The sequence below is a fragment of the Elgaria multicarinata genome, chromosome 12, assembly GCF_023053635.1.
Source record: "Elgaria multicarinata webbii isolate HBS135686 ecotype San Diego chromosome 12, rElgMul1.1.pri, whole genome shotgun sequence".
Lineage (NCBI taxonomy): Eukaryota > Metazoa > Chordata > Lepidosauria > Squamata > Anguidae > Elgaria > Elgaria multicarinata.
This window is the reverse complement of record NC_086182.1, coordinates 19,156,115-19,171,983: the sequence shown is the minus strand read 5'-3', so window position 1 is coordinate 19,171,983 and position 15,869 is coordinate 19,156,115. Positions and strand designations below refer to the sequence as shown.

General features: G+C 45.6%; 1 protein-coding gene and 1 non-coding gene across 3 annotated transcripts in view; one reads left to right on the top strand and one right to left on the bottom strand.

Moving 5' to 3' along the window:
• Positions 1-398: 398 nt before the first annotated feature.
• On the top strand, positions 399-495 carry LOC134407706 (small nucleolar RNA U13). The gene has a single exon (XR_010026058.1). It is a non-coding gene; the product is annotated as a small nucleolar RNA U13 (small nucleolar RNA).
• A 5,531-nt stretch (positions 496-6,026) lies between these two features.
• RNF122 (ring finger protein 122) overlaps positions 6,027-15,869 on the bottom strand; it is a 35,040-nt gene continuing 25,197 nt past the window's right edge. The window contains exons 3-6 of one of the 2 annotated variants that reach the window (XM_063139002.1): positions 14,130-14,175; positions 11,093-11,134; positions 8,658-8,740; positions 6,027-7,155 (exon numbers count right to left, since the gene is read on the bottom strand). In XM_063139002.1, the coding sequence (XP_062995072.1) occupies positions 7,041-7,155; positions 8,658-8,740; positions 11,093-11,134; positions 14,130-14,175 (286 nt within the window). In that variant the 3' untranslated portion in view covers positions 6,027-7,040. The remainder of the gene's footprint in view (positions 7,156-8,657; positions 8,741-11,092; positions 11,135-14,129; positions 14,176-15,869) is intronic. The other variant, XM_063139003.1, reaches the window with a different exon arrangement.

Here is a 15,869-nt window from a genome sequence, read left to right as displayed (position 1 = left end):
CCCCCATTCCGGGCTGCTTCTACTCAAGGACCGTCGCCTGGCGATAACAAACGCTCGGCTTTTCCCCCCGTCTAGAACGCTCGTCCGTAAACCGCCTCCGGCCCCCTGCCGGAAAGCACCGACGCTTTCCCACAGGTCGCAAAGCGCTCCCGGCCGATAGAAAGGGGCGTTCACCTTCGGTGAATAGATTAGCATATCTAATAAAGGAGCCTGAGCCTGGTTTATTGGGGAGAAATCCAAAGCACCGAGGGAGGAAGAGGGAGCCACGTCTGTTTTTACGTCACTACAAGGGAGGTAAGGGTAGCAGCAGTTAAAAACCGAGGGGTGAAGAGCGAGGTCACCATGACCTGTAAGCCCTCGGCACAGCTTGGCTAATCAGGCTTGCAAACGACTCCACGATCCTTCAGGTTCTTTCATGTGATGAGTGGGTGTTCACGCGCATGCGTGAGATGTGCCGTCCCAATTGTTACGACGGGGCACAGGACCCTTCTGATCAGAACCTTTAATTATACTTTTTTTGGCTTAATAATAGTCTGTATTTAGCGTGTTTGAATAATTCAGCATTTCTAATCATTGCGTGGGATTTTTTCTCTCTCTTAAAACTGTAGCGTTTTCTCTTTAAAAGTGTAGTGTTGCTCTGCGTACCTAATTTCTTAATTTTTTAAACAAATATGTATTATAGAGAGGAGGTTCTGAATCTACTATGCTTCCAGATGGTACTTCCAAATGCATATGCTGCTTCCCATCTTAAATTGAGAAGAAAAAACCGCAATGTATAAAATATTGCATGAAGTGTAAAGACATAAAATAGTAGATTGAAAAATAAGTACTTTCTATAGCTACTATCACCTTCTTTAGGTAGCATTGGATTAAAGAGAAGGGTCGGATGTTTGCATTTTATATCTTTTAATCATTCATTTTACATAGGGTGACCATATGGAAAGGAGGACAGGGCTCCTGTATCTTTAACCATTGCATAGAAAAAGGAATTTCAGCAAGTCTCATTTGTACATATGGAGAACCTGGTGAAATTCCCTCTTCATCACCACAGTTAAAGCTGCAGCAGCTATACTAGAGTGACTAGATTTAAAAGAGGGCAGGGCACCTGCAGCTTTAACTGGTGTGATGAAGAGGAAATTTCACCAGGTTCTCCATATATACAAATGACACCTGCTGAAATTCCCTTTTCAATACAACTGTTAAAGATACAGGAGCCCTGTCCTCCTTTTCATATGGTCACCCTATTTTACATCATCTGGTGAAATAATATGCAATCTCTTTACTGTTTCCCCATCTTCTGGGTGTGTATTCAGAATAACGATGTGGAAAAGGCAGTATCTATTAAAATTGTAAATGCAGGAATAGGTCGCAGAGGTTTTTGGGAAAAGATGAATTGAGCAGCTGCAGCTTCTGCCTTTCCATTAGAGAAATCCAGCTGTCTGCTCCCTGTTGGCTGAATAACCTGGGTCAGTCACTGTCGCTCACTCCAATCTACTTCACGGGGCTGTTAAAAGGCGAGAGGGCGTTTAGAAAAAAAAAGACAGAAAACCCAGTGTTCCAGGACCAATTGTCTTGGGTAGTTCAATGGCAATGCTCCAGTTACTTCTTTTACTCTCTTTCTACCACCAGTTTCCTTTCAACTCATAGGGTATTTTCTTGGGAGGCAGCCAAGGAAGCTCCCAAAGTCCACTGGCCAAGTGGTTAGCCTATCTTCCTGTCCCTTCCCTCAGTCTGTAACTTCCCTTCCCTCTCTCTGTAACTTAACCCATAATGGCCCCGTTCAGACAACACGCTAAACCATGCTGCTTAACCACAAAATGGTTAATGGAATGGTTAAGCAGCATGGTTTAGCGTGTTGTCTGAACGGGGCCAAAGTGTAGCCCCAAAACGGTCTAGGTAGTGTTTGGGGGAACAAACCCACTCAGGAAATTGTAAATTGTAATCAAGCCCAGCCTAAAAGTCCAACTGCATAAAATTTATTAATACAGAAGTAAATTAGGGTGGTGAAGGAAAGCAGACAGCATGCACAATAACATAAGAGAACTGAAGCCTGTACCAAAATCTTGGTCTACCCATAACTATACTGAGTAAACTACCAGAACCGATAGATTTATGTCAGGCTTCCTTAGGCATTCAAAGGAGCCTCTCGTGTTGGTCAAAGATGGATGAGTTGGCCATTTTGCCTGGTTTTATGTTGTTTAATCTGGAGCTGCTCAAGAAAAGGCACGATCCGTTTCAGAATTCCCTGTGGGAAGGAAAGAATTGGTAAAGCTATGGACGCTGGAGGGATGAGTCTCGGAGGGTTGCACAGCATTCCAGTCACCACACCGAATATGTAAAATATTAGGTTCACGGTTGGGACAGGGATCATGGATGCTACCTTGAGCTTCTTGGAAGAAAGGTGGGATATAAATGTAAATGGATATATAGGCAATGCAACGTGCATGAAGCAGCACTCCAAAATCAAAACCACCAAACAGTGATAGTGCATCCAGGTCATTTTTTAAAATAAAAATATATACAGGGCATTCAAGAACAGGCCAAGCAGCACCTGTACTCAACACCCAATCAAGCCACATTAATAAACATCATGGCTTGTTTCATCTCCTCCTTCACAATGATACCAGGTTTCAGCTGATCAATAAACATTTTCTCCTTAATCTTTCTCCTTTGGAGACTCTGTTCAACCGCTAGCACAGGGATTTTCACTCAAATTGCTCTGCCAGAGTGTTTCTCCCTCCTTGGAAGGAACCGTGTTCTAGCACATGTTTCGTTATGCTGAATGTCAGCCAACTGCTCCTTACATCTCTTTAAGAGCGGTCTTCTAGTTTTACCAATGTAAAAAGAATTACATTCCAAACAGGCCTGTTCCTGATTGGTTCTGGCTCAGTTTATAAGTGGTCTTGTAGCACGCTCTGACTTGGGACAGAGGTTGGCATTTTATGCTGAAACATTTTTAAAATCTGTGTCACATTTTTAAAATCTGTTTATAATTAATTTATTTATTTAACCCCCCCCAACCCCCCCTATACATTTAAAAACTGGTTGTGCTATTGTGTGTTTGTTTTTGGAGCATAAGTGTCATGTATTATAATTATTATTCTTTTATTATGTATGATCTGTTTGTGATTATATGTAGTATTTTTATATTGTTGTTTCTCCATAGTGTATCTATTCTGTATGTGAATGGCCTATGGCCTAAGCATTAATAAATTACTACTACTATCATTATTATCAATACCAAGCTAGGAAAAGACTCCAAAGCTAAAATAGTAAGAAACACTGGCCAACAAAATGCCTTAGGGTGCAGTTCTATGCATATTTAGACAGAAGAAAGTTCAAAAACTTTCTGGAGAGAGGTGGGAAAGCTGGAAGTTATAGGATTTTTATCTCTCTAAACATGCATAAATTTGTGCCCTTTGGGGGGCACGCATTTACCCCAGAAAATGTTTTCCACCGCATGTCCAAATACGCCCAGTGATGATGAATGTGTCCCCCTCTACATGCATTTTTAAAACATATTACTCCTGTTCATATAGGCTTTTATAAATGCATACACAGTCACTATATAACTGGAGAACTAACAACTTAATTTGCCCTTATTAAGGAGGAAGAAGAGGGCCCGCTGAATGTAACTTATCCAAGGTCCCTAAAACATGGAGCTGGTGTTGTCAAACTCCCTTTACCTCCTGTTATTGGATAATAGATACAAGCCAGTATTTCCAAATGAGTATAAAACCTGTTTGGGAATGATAGCGAGTACCATGCATAGGACTGAATGATCAGCTATCACAGGGTTATTCAAACACCAAGGGACAAGCCGGACACACATATCACGATTTCCTGTTTTCTTTGGACATGAAAGCGTCTGCAGAAGGCTGGCTATGAAAGTGGTGGGAGGGTCATTTGACCCTTCCTCCTCTTGCAAAATTCCTATTCAACTCCCTTCCCTTCAATAGAAAATATTCAGGCAAGATTCCCAGGGGAGCTCCTTGCATCAGCCCCAGGGGATATTCTAGATCAGTGATTCCATTGATCCACAGGATCATACAGGTCCCAGAATGGAAGGAGTTGCTTTCTACCAGGTCAGGCTATTTGTCCACCTAGCCCAGGATGGTCTACTCTTCCCGCCCCCACTTTTCTTCTCCACACTTTCCTCTGAATTCATCCCCAGGACAGTTCCTTTCCCCTCCTTGCTGAGCTCCATCTGTCTTCAAGATCACCTGCCTAGAATCATATGAGATGGAAGGGACTTGGAAATCATCTAGTCCAAGTCCCTACACAGTGCAGGCTCCGCAGTGTGGAGTGCAACTACACCATCCCTGACAGATCACAGGGATGTCCATTGCAGGGAAACCTGGTTCTTTTTTTAAATTTTATTTGATAGTCTTCTGTAGTGTGTGTGACTCGCCTTGCGTTTGCGAGCCGAGCTTTCCCCCAAACTCGTGAACCATTTTTTTTTTGCACATTTTTGGAATATTTGCAATTTGCACACATTTTTAAGCCACTTGCACAAGTTTCTAAGCAATTTGCGCAAATTCAGCCAAGTTGCACAAATTTGGCCATAATTTGCACAGATTGCAGCATCTGCAGAAAAGAACTGTGCAAAATGCCGAGAAAGATTTGCAAACTAGCCTGACTTGCTGCAGATGGTTCTAGCATTGCAGCAGGAGCCAAAATGAAGTCCGGGGGGGCGGGGGACTGAAGACAGCTTGTCTAACTCCACCCCCCCAAACAGATTTATCCATCATCCCTAGACAGATGGCCATCCAGCCTCTGCTGAAACATCTCCAGTAAAAGAGAACCCACCACCTACTGAGGCAGCTTATTCCACTACTGCACAATGCCATATTTCTCATTTCCTTCATCTCCCTCCTCAAAACTCACCTTTTCCGTGATGTCTTCGGCCCCTAGTTCCCCTGCCCTACTGCAGCCTTCCGCAGCTTGGTGCACTGCAGAGATGTTGGGCCTGTGATTTGCTTCATTCCCACCCAGCATGACCATTTGCCCTACTACAACTAACACTGTAACCAAGTCTATGCCCATGTAATTGATATAGTCACGTATTGGGACTGTTCACACAAAACACTAAGCCATCATGGGTTAATTTCCCTGTGAGGCTTAGCGAAGCACACCAGCCACCATTTTGAATATGGGGAGGAAGTTAATATATCGATAAACTTTGTATTGGAACGCCCTTTCATATTTACTCATGTACATGTTCTTTTAAATTATTTACTTGCTTCCTGGAAGTTAACACATGGTCAATGTATCATGTAAATGGATTCTCTGTACCCTTTTGACAGTGAAAAGACTGATACCGTAATACTGGAAGGATAAATGCTCACCTCCTATAATGCAATGGATTGAGGACTTAACATTATAAATGTTCGAACAGGTGGTATATAGGTGCTACTTGTGAATGGATACATATATGGATATTTCGTCTGCTTTTGTTGAATTTTAATCTGCTTTTCTAGAATGTTGTCGCCAGTTGAAATTGATCCATATAACACATGCAGTTCTTATTTTTTATGATCTGTTTTGTTGAAATTTACAATAAAAATATTATTAAAAATCACATTTTGAGTATGGAAGCGGCAGTGGTGGGTTTGCAACTTGCTGTGTCGTGCAAGCCTGGTGTTGTGTGTGGTTTGAGGGGGTAGACAACCCTTAAATAGCCTATAGCTTGTTTAAGGGTTATTTGAGGGTTGTCTACTCCCTCTAACAACCGACAACACCAGGTTTGCATGGCACAGCAAGCAGGGGCACCCAGTGGAGCCCTGAAAGCTATGACAGTACTTACGGCTAAATTAAGCAATGGTGGGCTGTTGCGTCGTGCAAACCTGGTCACCGTTTTTCTTTTTACCTGCCTCCTCTTCTTTGTCCCCCTTCCTTGCCTTTTAGCCTTACCCTGCACCCTTCTACCCATAACTGCTGTTATGTGAATTCTCCTTTTAGAAAGGCAAAATACAAACAGTAAAAATTAACGAAATGAAACATAAATCAGGTTTCAGAGAAAGTAAATGTATTTTTCTGTACAAGAACAGAATAGGAAGAAAAAGTTCAAGGCCACTTAAGAAAAGACACCCCACCCGTCTTCCAAATCCAAGAGAAGGCTCACAGCAATCTTTGACACCTCTTCCTTCACCATTGGCTGCCCATAAGGAGAGCCAAGGGGTGGTCCCTTCCTTCTCGCCCCCCCCCCCCCCCATTCTAATGCAGCTACGTGAAAAGGTGCTCCGCCAGGCCTTGGTGCTCCGCCAGCCAGGTTGTGTTAGATGGGGGAGGGTCTTCTGCAGCCCACTGAAGGCTTTCCGCTTAAGTCTTATGTAAACACTGACAGTCGGTTTTGCAGAGACGAATAGAGGCAGGAGTTGGCGACCAGCCTAGCACAGGCGGGACCCGAGCTAAAGCTCTTGTCTTTAATTGGAAAAGGCGCCCCTAAGGAGGGGATGTCATGAAGGCTCAAATGGGGAGGGGTGTGTGTGAGACTTTCTATATAAAAAAGAGAGGGTTTATTAGACCTGCTAAAAACAGAAGTAGGCGGAGCGAAGGCGGAGCGAAGAACATCCTCTGTTGGTTCCGACCAGGGATTCCGAGATGAGGGGAAGCCTTTGATCTCACCGTTGGCATCACAAGGGCGGTCCAGTTGCAGAAACCTGGTGCAAGGGACTTGGACTTTCCACGCAGGATGTCTTGAGAAGGTTCAACCTTCTGCTCCCAAGGCCTTCATGTGTCAGCAGACTGAGACATGTGCAGTGTCCCCATGCCAGTTCGATCCATTTCCCCTTGGAAAGTGCTCCCAGGCTGGAGATGGAACCCAGAGCCAGCTTGTTTTCCATCTTGGCACCAGGTTTATGGTCCCCCTTTACCTCTTTCTAGGGAGGATAAAGACAGGACCCAGTGGGGAAGCGTCTCTGCCTGGAACACAACGGGTTGATGTGCAGAACCTCTGGGCCATAGTCCATCTCAGCGGAGGCTCTGCCTTTTGGGGTGGGTGGGGAAGGGGTATGCGGTTCTTGGTGGGAGGGCGGACATCACACCAGTTCGTCCAGGAGGATTCCAATGTTCTGGTGGGGCTCAGTGGGGCCTGCGATGGGCTTATTGCACATGGGGCAGACGCACCGAACTTCCAACCACTTCACGAGGCACCTACAACCAGATGGTGGCGGGGGAAAAGAGAGAGAGAGAGAGAGAGAGGTGTAAGTCAATAGTGCTGTACTAAGAGCTTGAGATGACTCTTCTAGCAATGTTCTGTAGTTCCAGGCATGCATGATCAACTTTTTTTTAAAAAAGAGATCCACCCGTCAGCCTGGTCCTAAAATGTTTTGGGGCGAGCAGGGAGGTTGGCAGAACCAGAGGAAGAATGGTGCCTTAAAGGATGGAGACAATCAGCTACTGTACCCCGTGAGCCATACAGTGAGATAACCTGGATACACCAGTTACATCCAAATGACAACCGGTCAGAGATTTGAACGGCTTAATTTAGTAGTGGTGGTGGTGAAGTAGGATGGTCAAATGACCCCTATTTCAGGGACTGACAGAAGGTGTTTTAGACTTCCAACTCCCAGAAGCCCCTGCCAGCGTGGCCAATGGTCAGGAATGCTGGGAATTGAAGTCCGAAACATCTGGAGATCTACTTTCTGCCCACCCCTGCTCTATTTGAAGAGTTGCCAGAAGACAGTCCTCTATTTCAAGGGGTGATCTTTGTTTTGTTCTTTGAAGCGGGCAGCGTGGCAACGGCTGAGCCTTTGCTGCCACGATTTTTTCTTTCTTTCCAGGGGCGCTCTGGGAAGGGAGAATGGTGGCGGAGGCAGAGGCCAGAGTTCTGCTGTCACTGCTGTGCTGCCAAACTCCTCAGCAAAGGCAATGGCTTAAAAAAGCAAAGTAAAGTATTATTTTTTTAAAAAAAGGGGGTTAAAGCTTAAAAGAAAAGATGATGATGATGAAAGGAAAAAAGGTAAGAAGCCTCCCCCAGTCCCCCTGCACTGGAATTGTACACTTCCCCATGATCCATTGTGCCCCCCCCTTCCCTGATAGCTTTGCCTCTCCCCTTTTGCTTTTGAGGTTCAGCTGAATGCTCCCGCTGTTAACCAAACCTCCAAAATGGAAATGGGTCCAGCCCTAGTTTGTGTATGGGTCTCTTGGCTTGGTCCTTCGGCTCTGACTCCATGGCACAAATTCTAATGACGAGAAGGGAATGCTTAACAGAAGTGCTTAACTTTCCCCTCTTCCCTTCCCACTCCCCTTTCCTTGTGTGCCATGACCATTTAGACTGAAAGCCTAAGGGCAGAGGCGGTTTCGCCTTTTCTGTTTATATGCAAGACGTGCCGAAAGCCTTTCTATTTTTATTTTTTTTGCGGAGGAGTGGGATAAAATACTTCAAAGGAATAAAGGAACGGTGGGGTAGCCCTGACACATGATCCAGTTTGATTGAGGCCCAGGCCCAATTCTCTCCTCCGCTTCCCAATCGCTGCCCCGTGGCCCGAGCGATCGTAAAAGCCAAGTGTCAGGCCTCTTTGTTTTCGTCAGCAGAGGTGCCCCCATCTTCTCTTCCCGATTGCAGGCGCGAAGGGTGTTGGCGGAGCGCAGGGCCGTTTGCCAAGCCGAGCAGCACAAAGCAGCTATTTGGGCCGTCCTTGGCAGCTACTCACTTTCTGTGGAAGGCATGTTGGCAAGGCAACACTCCCAGCTCATCTTTCACTTTAAAGTCTTCGAGGCAGACGGCACAAGTCTGCTGCGGGGAAAGAGATGGAGGAGGAGGAGGAGGAGAAGGAGAGAATAGGCATACGTTACAAAGCAGCATCATGCATGGCCACCTGATGCAGACCCCATGGCAAACGGCGGTGCTCACATTATGTGCAGGTCCACAGGCTCAGCGGGAAACGGAGAGAGGGGCTTTGGATGGGACCCAGATCTGAGGGCTCTGTCCGGTTTTGGTTCTGCCACGTCATTGGCCCCTCCCCTAGATCGCAATGGAATGGGGTGTAGACCTGGGGTTGGATCCAGGATTAGCCTTCTGCGACAGGAAAGGGTCTTCTTGCGGAAGGTCCTGGCCACCTGATTTTTGGGGATCCCCTCTTCCCCCTAGTTCACCCCATTCAGTAAGCTCTCTTGAGTCTCCATGTAGCATTTTCTGGGGTGGGTGGGGAGGGATTGCCGTGGGAAGAAGGGGTAGGGAAAGTCCACCCCTCCCAGCGCAGTTGATCCAGCTGAGAACTGGATCCATCCAGTGTTGGGACCCTTGCTTTGCTAATGGTTTCCTTGACGTTGAAAGCTTCGTGAGCAATAGGGCGGATCTCATTGACGTGGTCCCTGACCTGGGCGGCCAAAGATGGCACCCTACTTGGGGCTTATTCACTGACTCCATGCTTTAGCTAGCGAATTTGTCTTCTACAGTATTCACGAAACCTAGCTAGTGTACTGAGAATGTGGGTTGTGTGGATCTGTGATGAACTCACTTTGGGCTGAAGCAGTCATCAGAAGCTCCCTTATGCTGGGTCAAGTTATTTGTTCATCTAGCTCAATATTGCCTACTCTGACTGGCAGGGTCTCAGTGGAGGCTGATGGCTCCAATTTCAGCAGAGCTGTGAATCTATTCTGGGTTTTAATCAGAACCAGGCTATGAAAAAAAGAAGAGGCTGGCTCTGGTGCTATAAAATATGAAAGTAGGTTTTCTTTATTTTCCTTATCCAAAATGAAAAAAAAAAATCCAAAAACTTTCAACTAAAGTTGTACAAACGCTCAATGTTTCAGATCTGGTGAGATCCTTCATCAGGAGCTGTACAACAAAGTGAATTCCTCCTTGAAACAGTTATCAATTTAAAACCTTATAGGTATTTTTTAAGGACTGTAGTCGTATTCGTTCTGCCTTCGTTGGCAGTCAAACAGTTCTGTCAAGTTTAGTTGAAAGTTTTTGGATTTTTTTTCATTTTGGATAAGGAAAATAAAGAAATCCTCCTTTCATATTTTATAGCACCAGAGCCAGTCTCTTCTTTGCCTCGTAGCCTTTTCACGGTGCTTTTTCCCTCTTCTTCCACTTTTAATTAGAACTAGCCAGAACTCTAAAGGAACTGTCCACTAGGGTTCAGTACTTTGTACTTTGTTCTAGCTGGACATTAGGAAAAACTTCCTGACTGTTAGAGCAGTACTACAATGGAATCAGTTACCTAGGGAGGTTGTGGGCTCTCCCACACTAGAGGCCTTCAAGAGGCAGCTGGATTACCATCTGTCAGGGATGCTTTAGGGTTGCAATACATCTTTAAAATTCATGATTTAACATTGATCTGGATAGGCCTGCCGGAAAAGGCTAGTCTTTAAAGCTGCCTTAAAATCACAGAGAGAGTTAATTTTACGAATCTCCTCCGGCAGGCCATTCCACAATCTGGGGGCGACAGAAGAAAAGGTCCTCTGGGAAACTGATGTCAGCCTAGTTTTAGCTGACTGAAGTAAGTTCACCCCAGAGGACCTGAGTGTGCGGGGCGGACTATATGGGAGAAGGCGATCCCGCAGGTAACATGGACCCAAACTGGTTCTAACTTAAACCCAGAATGGATTCACAGCCTCACCCAGCCTTCACTGGGTTTTCTACATTACTGGCTACCTGGCTGTTTTAACTACAGATGCCATGGGATGAACTTGGGGACTTCTGGATGCAAAGTACATGATGTAGCATGGAGCTACACTGTTAGTCTGGCTTTCTGGTGTTTTTCCTTCCTGTCTGCCATTGATTTTTCTGTGGTTTAGCTCAGCCTTTCACCAAAGATGGTGCCCTCTGGACATGTTGGACTACAATTCCCAACAGCATCAGCCCTCATGGGCAATGGTCAGGATGATGGGAGTTGTAGTCCCAAACATCTGGACGGCACATTGGGGGAAAGCTGGTTTTGCCAATATCCGCGGGATGGCTCTATCTTTGCGTCAAATCACAGACACCTTTTTAGGGAGTGATGATGGCCCTTTTCCTCCTTCCCATGTTTCGCAGAAACAAAACATCATCAGGCCTTGCTTTCAGACTTCTGGATAAAAGCCAGCCCTTTCTGTTAATCAAAGCGGGTTTATTTTAAAGTTGTTGGTTTTTTCTACTCACCCCGTGTAAGTTTAGCTTTCTGGCATCACCTTTCAAAACCACCTGGGGGGAAGAAAGGAAAGAGAAGGAGGCAGATTAGGATCAGGGCATGGATACTGAATAACCAGGGCATGTATTTTAATCCTGATGAATGTTGTGCAAGCAGACAGTGGCAGCTGCTGAACACGGAAAATCCTGGTTTGTACAGAAAGTGCATCGTGCACAGACGGACTTCCTGGATGGAGAGGTCTGGCCCAGACAATTTGGGTTTGAGGAATTCCCCCTCCCTCCTGCATTAGCAAAATATCTATTCCCCAGCGCTAAGCGCTGCCATTCAGTTGCACCCTAATCCACACAGGCAGCGTGGCTCAGTGTGATAGAGCACCTGCTTTGCATACAGAAGGACCTGGGTTCAATCCCCGGCTTCTCCAGGTAGGGCTGGGAAAACTCCTGCCTGGAACCCTGGAGAGCTGCTGCCAGTCAGTGTCGACAATACTGAGCTAGATGGACCAAGGGTCTGACTCTGTATATATAAAGCCGATTTTCCCATGTTCCAACCAAGTGGAATTTAAGAATAGTGTACCTCAGCCTTGCATGGCCCACTAAAATAAATAAATAAATAAAAAATGAAACACAGACACCTCATTGTCACCAGTTTATGTTTAAATTTAGACACTGAGCCTGCAATATTTGGGGTTTCTTTAACAATTAGGGCATAACTCATCTCTCTACTAGGGACTAGGAGAAGGAACAGTAGCTTCTATTTTCTCAGTTGCTTATGTCCAGCGTTGTTGTTGTTGTATTTATATCCTGTCTTTTTTCCTCCAAGGAACCCAAGGCGGCATACATAACCCTCCTCTCCATTTTATCCTCACAACAACAACCCTGTGAGGTAGGCTGGGCTGAGAGTCTGTGACTGGCCCAAAGTCACCCAGTGGGTTTCCATGGCCACGTGGGGACTAGAACCTGGATCTCCCAACTCCCAGTCCAACACTTTAGCCACTACACCACACTGGCACTGTTTCTCAGCCCATTCTGGTCCCTGCCAGTCTTATACAGCTGAAAGAAACTGATCAGAGCCATGTAATCTGATTGGGTTGCACTGTTCCAAGAGTAAGCCCCATTCAACTCAATGAGGCTTACTTCAGAGTAGACACTTACGGGGTTGCCATCTTAGCTAGTGATACCAGGGATGTGCAGCAGTGAAAGAATTCCTGCTTTGCCAGAACATTTCATGCATCTTCCAGCTGTTGAATCGAACTGGAGAAGCTTCTCGCCACATTTCCATGCTTGACTGTTACATGCATGAGCCACAGCGAGCCTTGGCCTTGCCTGCTCAGAAGCATTTACTTTTTGCTTTTGCTTTTATTTTATTTATTTATTGAAAACATTTCTTGGTTGCCTTTTAGGGCAGAAGCCCTCACAAGGCAGCTTACAACGATAAAGTACATATAAACAGTTAAAAACATTAAAAGCAATAAAAACATACACAATAAAATAGCGGTTAAAGCAATAAAAGCTAACAATAAAATTATCAAGAAACAAAGGCAATAGAAGCAAGACTACTCATCATGAGAAGGCCAGGCTTCCTCACTTCATCTGAACCAAGGATCATGGTTTCATGCCAACTATATTCCGTTTCAAAAGAACCCAACATTGAACCATGGGTTGTGAAACTGGTTGGCTTAAAAACTAACCATAGTTCTTGTAAACCATAATCCTTGGTTTGGATGAAGCAGGAAGATACCGTTAAGTAATAGTGGTGGCATATGCTACCTGAGTCCTTCTCTCAGGCACTCAGGAGGAGAACTGGGGAACATAGAAGCCAAGGCTAAAGCCTGGTTTATCGTGATGTGTGAATGTAGCCATAGTCTAGACCAGTGGTTCCCAAACTTTTTCAGGTAACCGCCCCCTTGGTTCCACAAACTCATGCCCAGTGCCCCCTGCCCTACACTATAAAAATCATTATTCAGAATAGTGATTTTCAATGCCCCACTAAGGAAGATAATAACAATAAAATTCAAAACAGTAACAATTAATTGAATATTTATTCAAAATCCAATTACATTTCTTAGTTTATTCAATTAAACATTTCAATTCACCATTAAAAGGACTCTTCTTAAACGGTATTAATACATGTGTGGATTCTTCCCCTATATGGCTTGGGACCAAACTACCTTCTCCCATAAAAATGTCCCTGGGTTTTAAGACCTTCTGGAGAGGTGCTTCTCAGAAAAGACCACCTCGAGCGCCCCCCTGCAGCCCCTTTGCCTCTTAGCGCCCCCTGCTACTCCCTTGCCCCTTAACACCCCCTATGCAATCCCACCACCCCCTTTGGGAACCACTGGTCTAGACCAAACTTCCCCAATCTTCAGAACCCTGCTGATGGGAATTGTAATCCTAAAACATCTGGAGGGCAACCAGTTGGGGAAGGCTGGTCTAAATGCAGAGGGAGGCAGTTCAGCTCCTGCTTGCAAACTTAGACCTTTTCTACACCTAAGGATGAAGAGAAAGGAAGGGGGAGGGGCGATCCCAGACTTACCTGCTTCTGGGATTGTCCCAGGGCATCCAGACAGCAGTGCAATGTCCTGGAAGGGGAGACGGGCATCATGCCCATTGCTGGCTGCCATTTTTTTTAAAAAAAAGAAGAAGAGCTGGAGCGCATTTGCGCTCTAGTGAAAACTAAGGTTAAAAAAAAGAAGAAGCCCTGATTCTCTCTCCCCCCTGATGTACCTGCATTCCTCCTGGTCCGGCTCTTTCCCTCTGCTGACCTCCACTATATAAGGGGAGGAGGGAAGAAGCCGGGACGGGCACCCACACTGCCTGTGGTCCGTGGTATGCTCCTGGGACTGTGGGTAAACCCGGGTTTTCCCAGGGTTCCTTTATCCCTGGGAAAACCCGTGCCCATCCCCCCATGCCCCTGGGAGTCCCTATTTGAATGCACAGGGACTCAGCTGTGACCAGCCCGGACTATCAAGCTGTTGTAGAAACGGCCTAAAACATCTCCTTATATCATCATTCAGAAAGTGAAAGGAAAAACAGCCCTTCGCTCCATTACCTCTTTGTATCCAAATCGTTCACTCTGTGCCTGATGCCGAAGTTTGCTGCGGAGGGAAAGGGAACATTGTTAAAGCTAGAAAAGAAACTTCGACATCCACCTTCACATGCAAACTCCTGATTTATCGGGGACATTCCTATTTTCTGGCACCAGTTTAAACGCCAGGCTTAAGGCCCTGTGTGTCTTTGATTTTGTGATTTTACCGATTAACTTGACCGCCTGTCTGAAAGTTGCCCCTATTTCCTCCCTGGCCTGCTTCTTGGGGACATTTTGGATGTGCCTTTTGGAACGTTCTGTTTTGTGCTCCCTAAAGTGCGCTCACAATTTCAGGCAGCACCAGAAAGCTATGGACCACAGTTTTCCCGGGAATACGCTGCCCCTGGAATTAAGGCATGCACCAGCAATGGTGAGCTTTAGCAGTAGGCAAAAAACATTTCATTTCACCCAAGCATTTCCAACTTAGCACACATAGCTAAGTGCTTCTTTCACACAGTGCATAATTAAACTATGGAACTCACTACCACAAGATGTAGTGATGGCCACCAATTTGGATGGCTTTAAAAGGGGGTTGGATAAATTCCTGGAGGAGAAAGCTACTAGTCCTGATGGTTATGTGCTACCTCCAGTATCAGAGGCAGTAAGCCTATATACCCCAGTTTCTGGGGAATATGGGCAGGAGTGCGCTGTTGCACCCATGTCCTGCTTGTGGGTTCCTTGCCAACAGCTGTTTGGCCACAATGTGAACAGAGTGCTGGACCAGATGGACCCTTGGTCTGATCCAACAGGGCTCTTCTAATGTTTTTATGTTCTTAACCTACGAGGACAGTAGAGGCAATCTTCCTCTCTGTGCTCCTCCTGCTCTGTATTTTCACTAGATGGGCTTTTTTTTGCCTGTCTAGCTGTGGTATCAGGAAGAGTGAGGAAAGGAGTCTGGGAATATAGCATAAGCAGTCCCCTCTCCTCCCCGCCCACTGGCACACCTCCCTTCCCTTCCCTCCTTCCCTCCTTCCCTTTGCAACTTTGGAAAGGCAGCCAGCACTGTTTTCAATGCCAGCTGCGAGAGGAAGAGGAGCTAGGACTCCTGGCTCCGAGGTTGGAGAGCTGTGTCTGACCTCAGAGCCAGAAATCTGAAGTATCCTATGGCTCCCCAGGCTCTGTCTAGAGACCGTAGGATTGCTCTCTTAATCACTGTTGATCTGAGTATACTGCTAGTTACTCTTTTAAATATGTGTTTGCTAAAATGGATATTGGGCTATTTTTATTTTGTACTTCATGTTGCCTGCAACTGTGTTTTTGTATTGTACATCACTCCGGCAAGTTCCTTACTTAAGAAGTATGTACATGTATCAAAGGCAGTAAATAAATAATAAAATAAATGTTTTTGTAGCCCATTCATCTAACCAAACAATCGGTTAAACCGCAAAGCTCTGGCAAGAAACAATACATACATCATGATTGCCTGTAAGCTGTGGACTTTTGAATAATGGCTTCTTGCCCCCAAATGAATGGAGTGGTCCCCCGGACAGGCATTCAGCAAAAGCACAAAAACAAAAATGCAGATTGGTCCCAGACAGATGACACGGCTGCTTTTAAAGTCCGTGAGATCTGGTGCATTAAGCAGGTCGCGTTTTTCTGAACTTTCCCCTAGGATTGCCAAGAGGAGGCAATGAGAATAGAGTTTCCGTTTCGCCATGTGCTGCAAGAAATCTGGGGTTCAATGGGAAATGAGCGGCAGCTGCC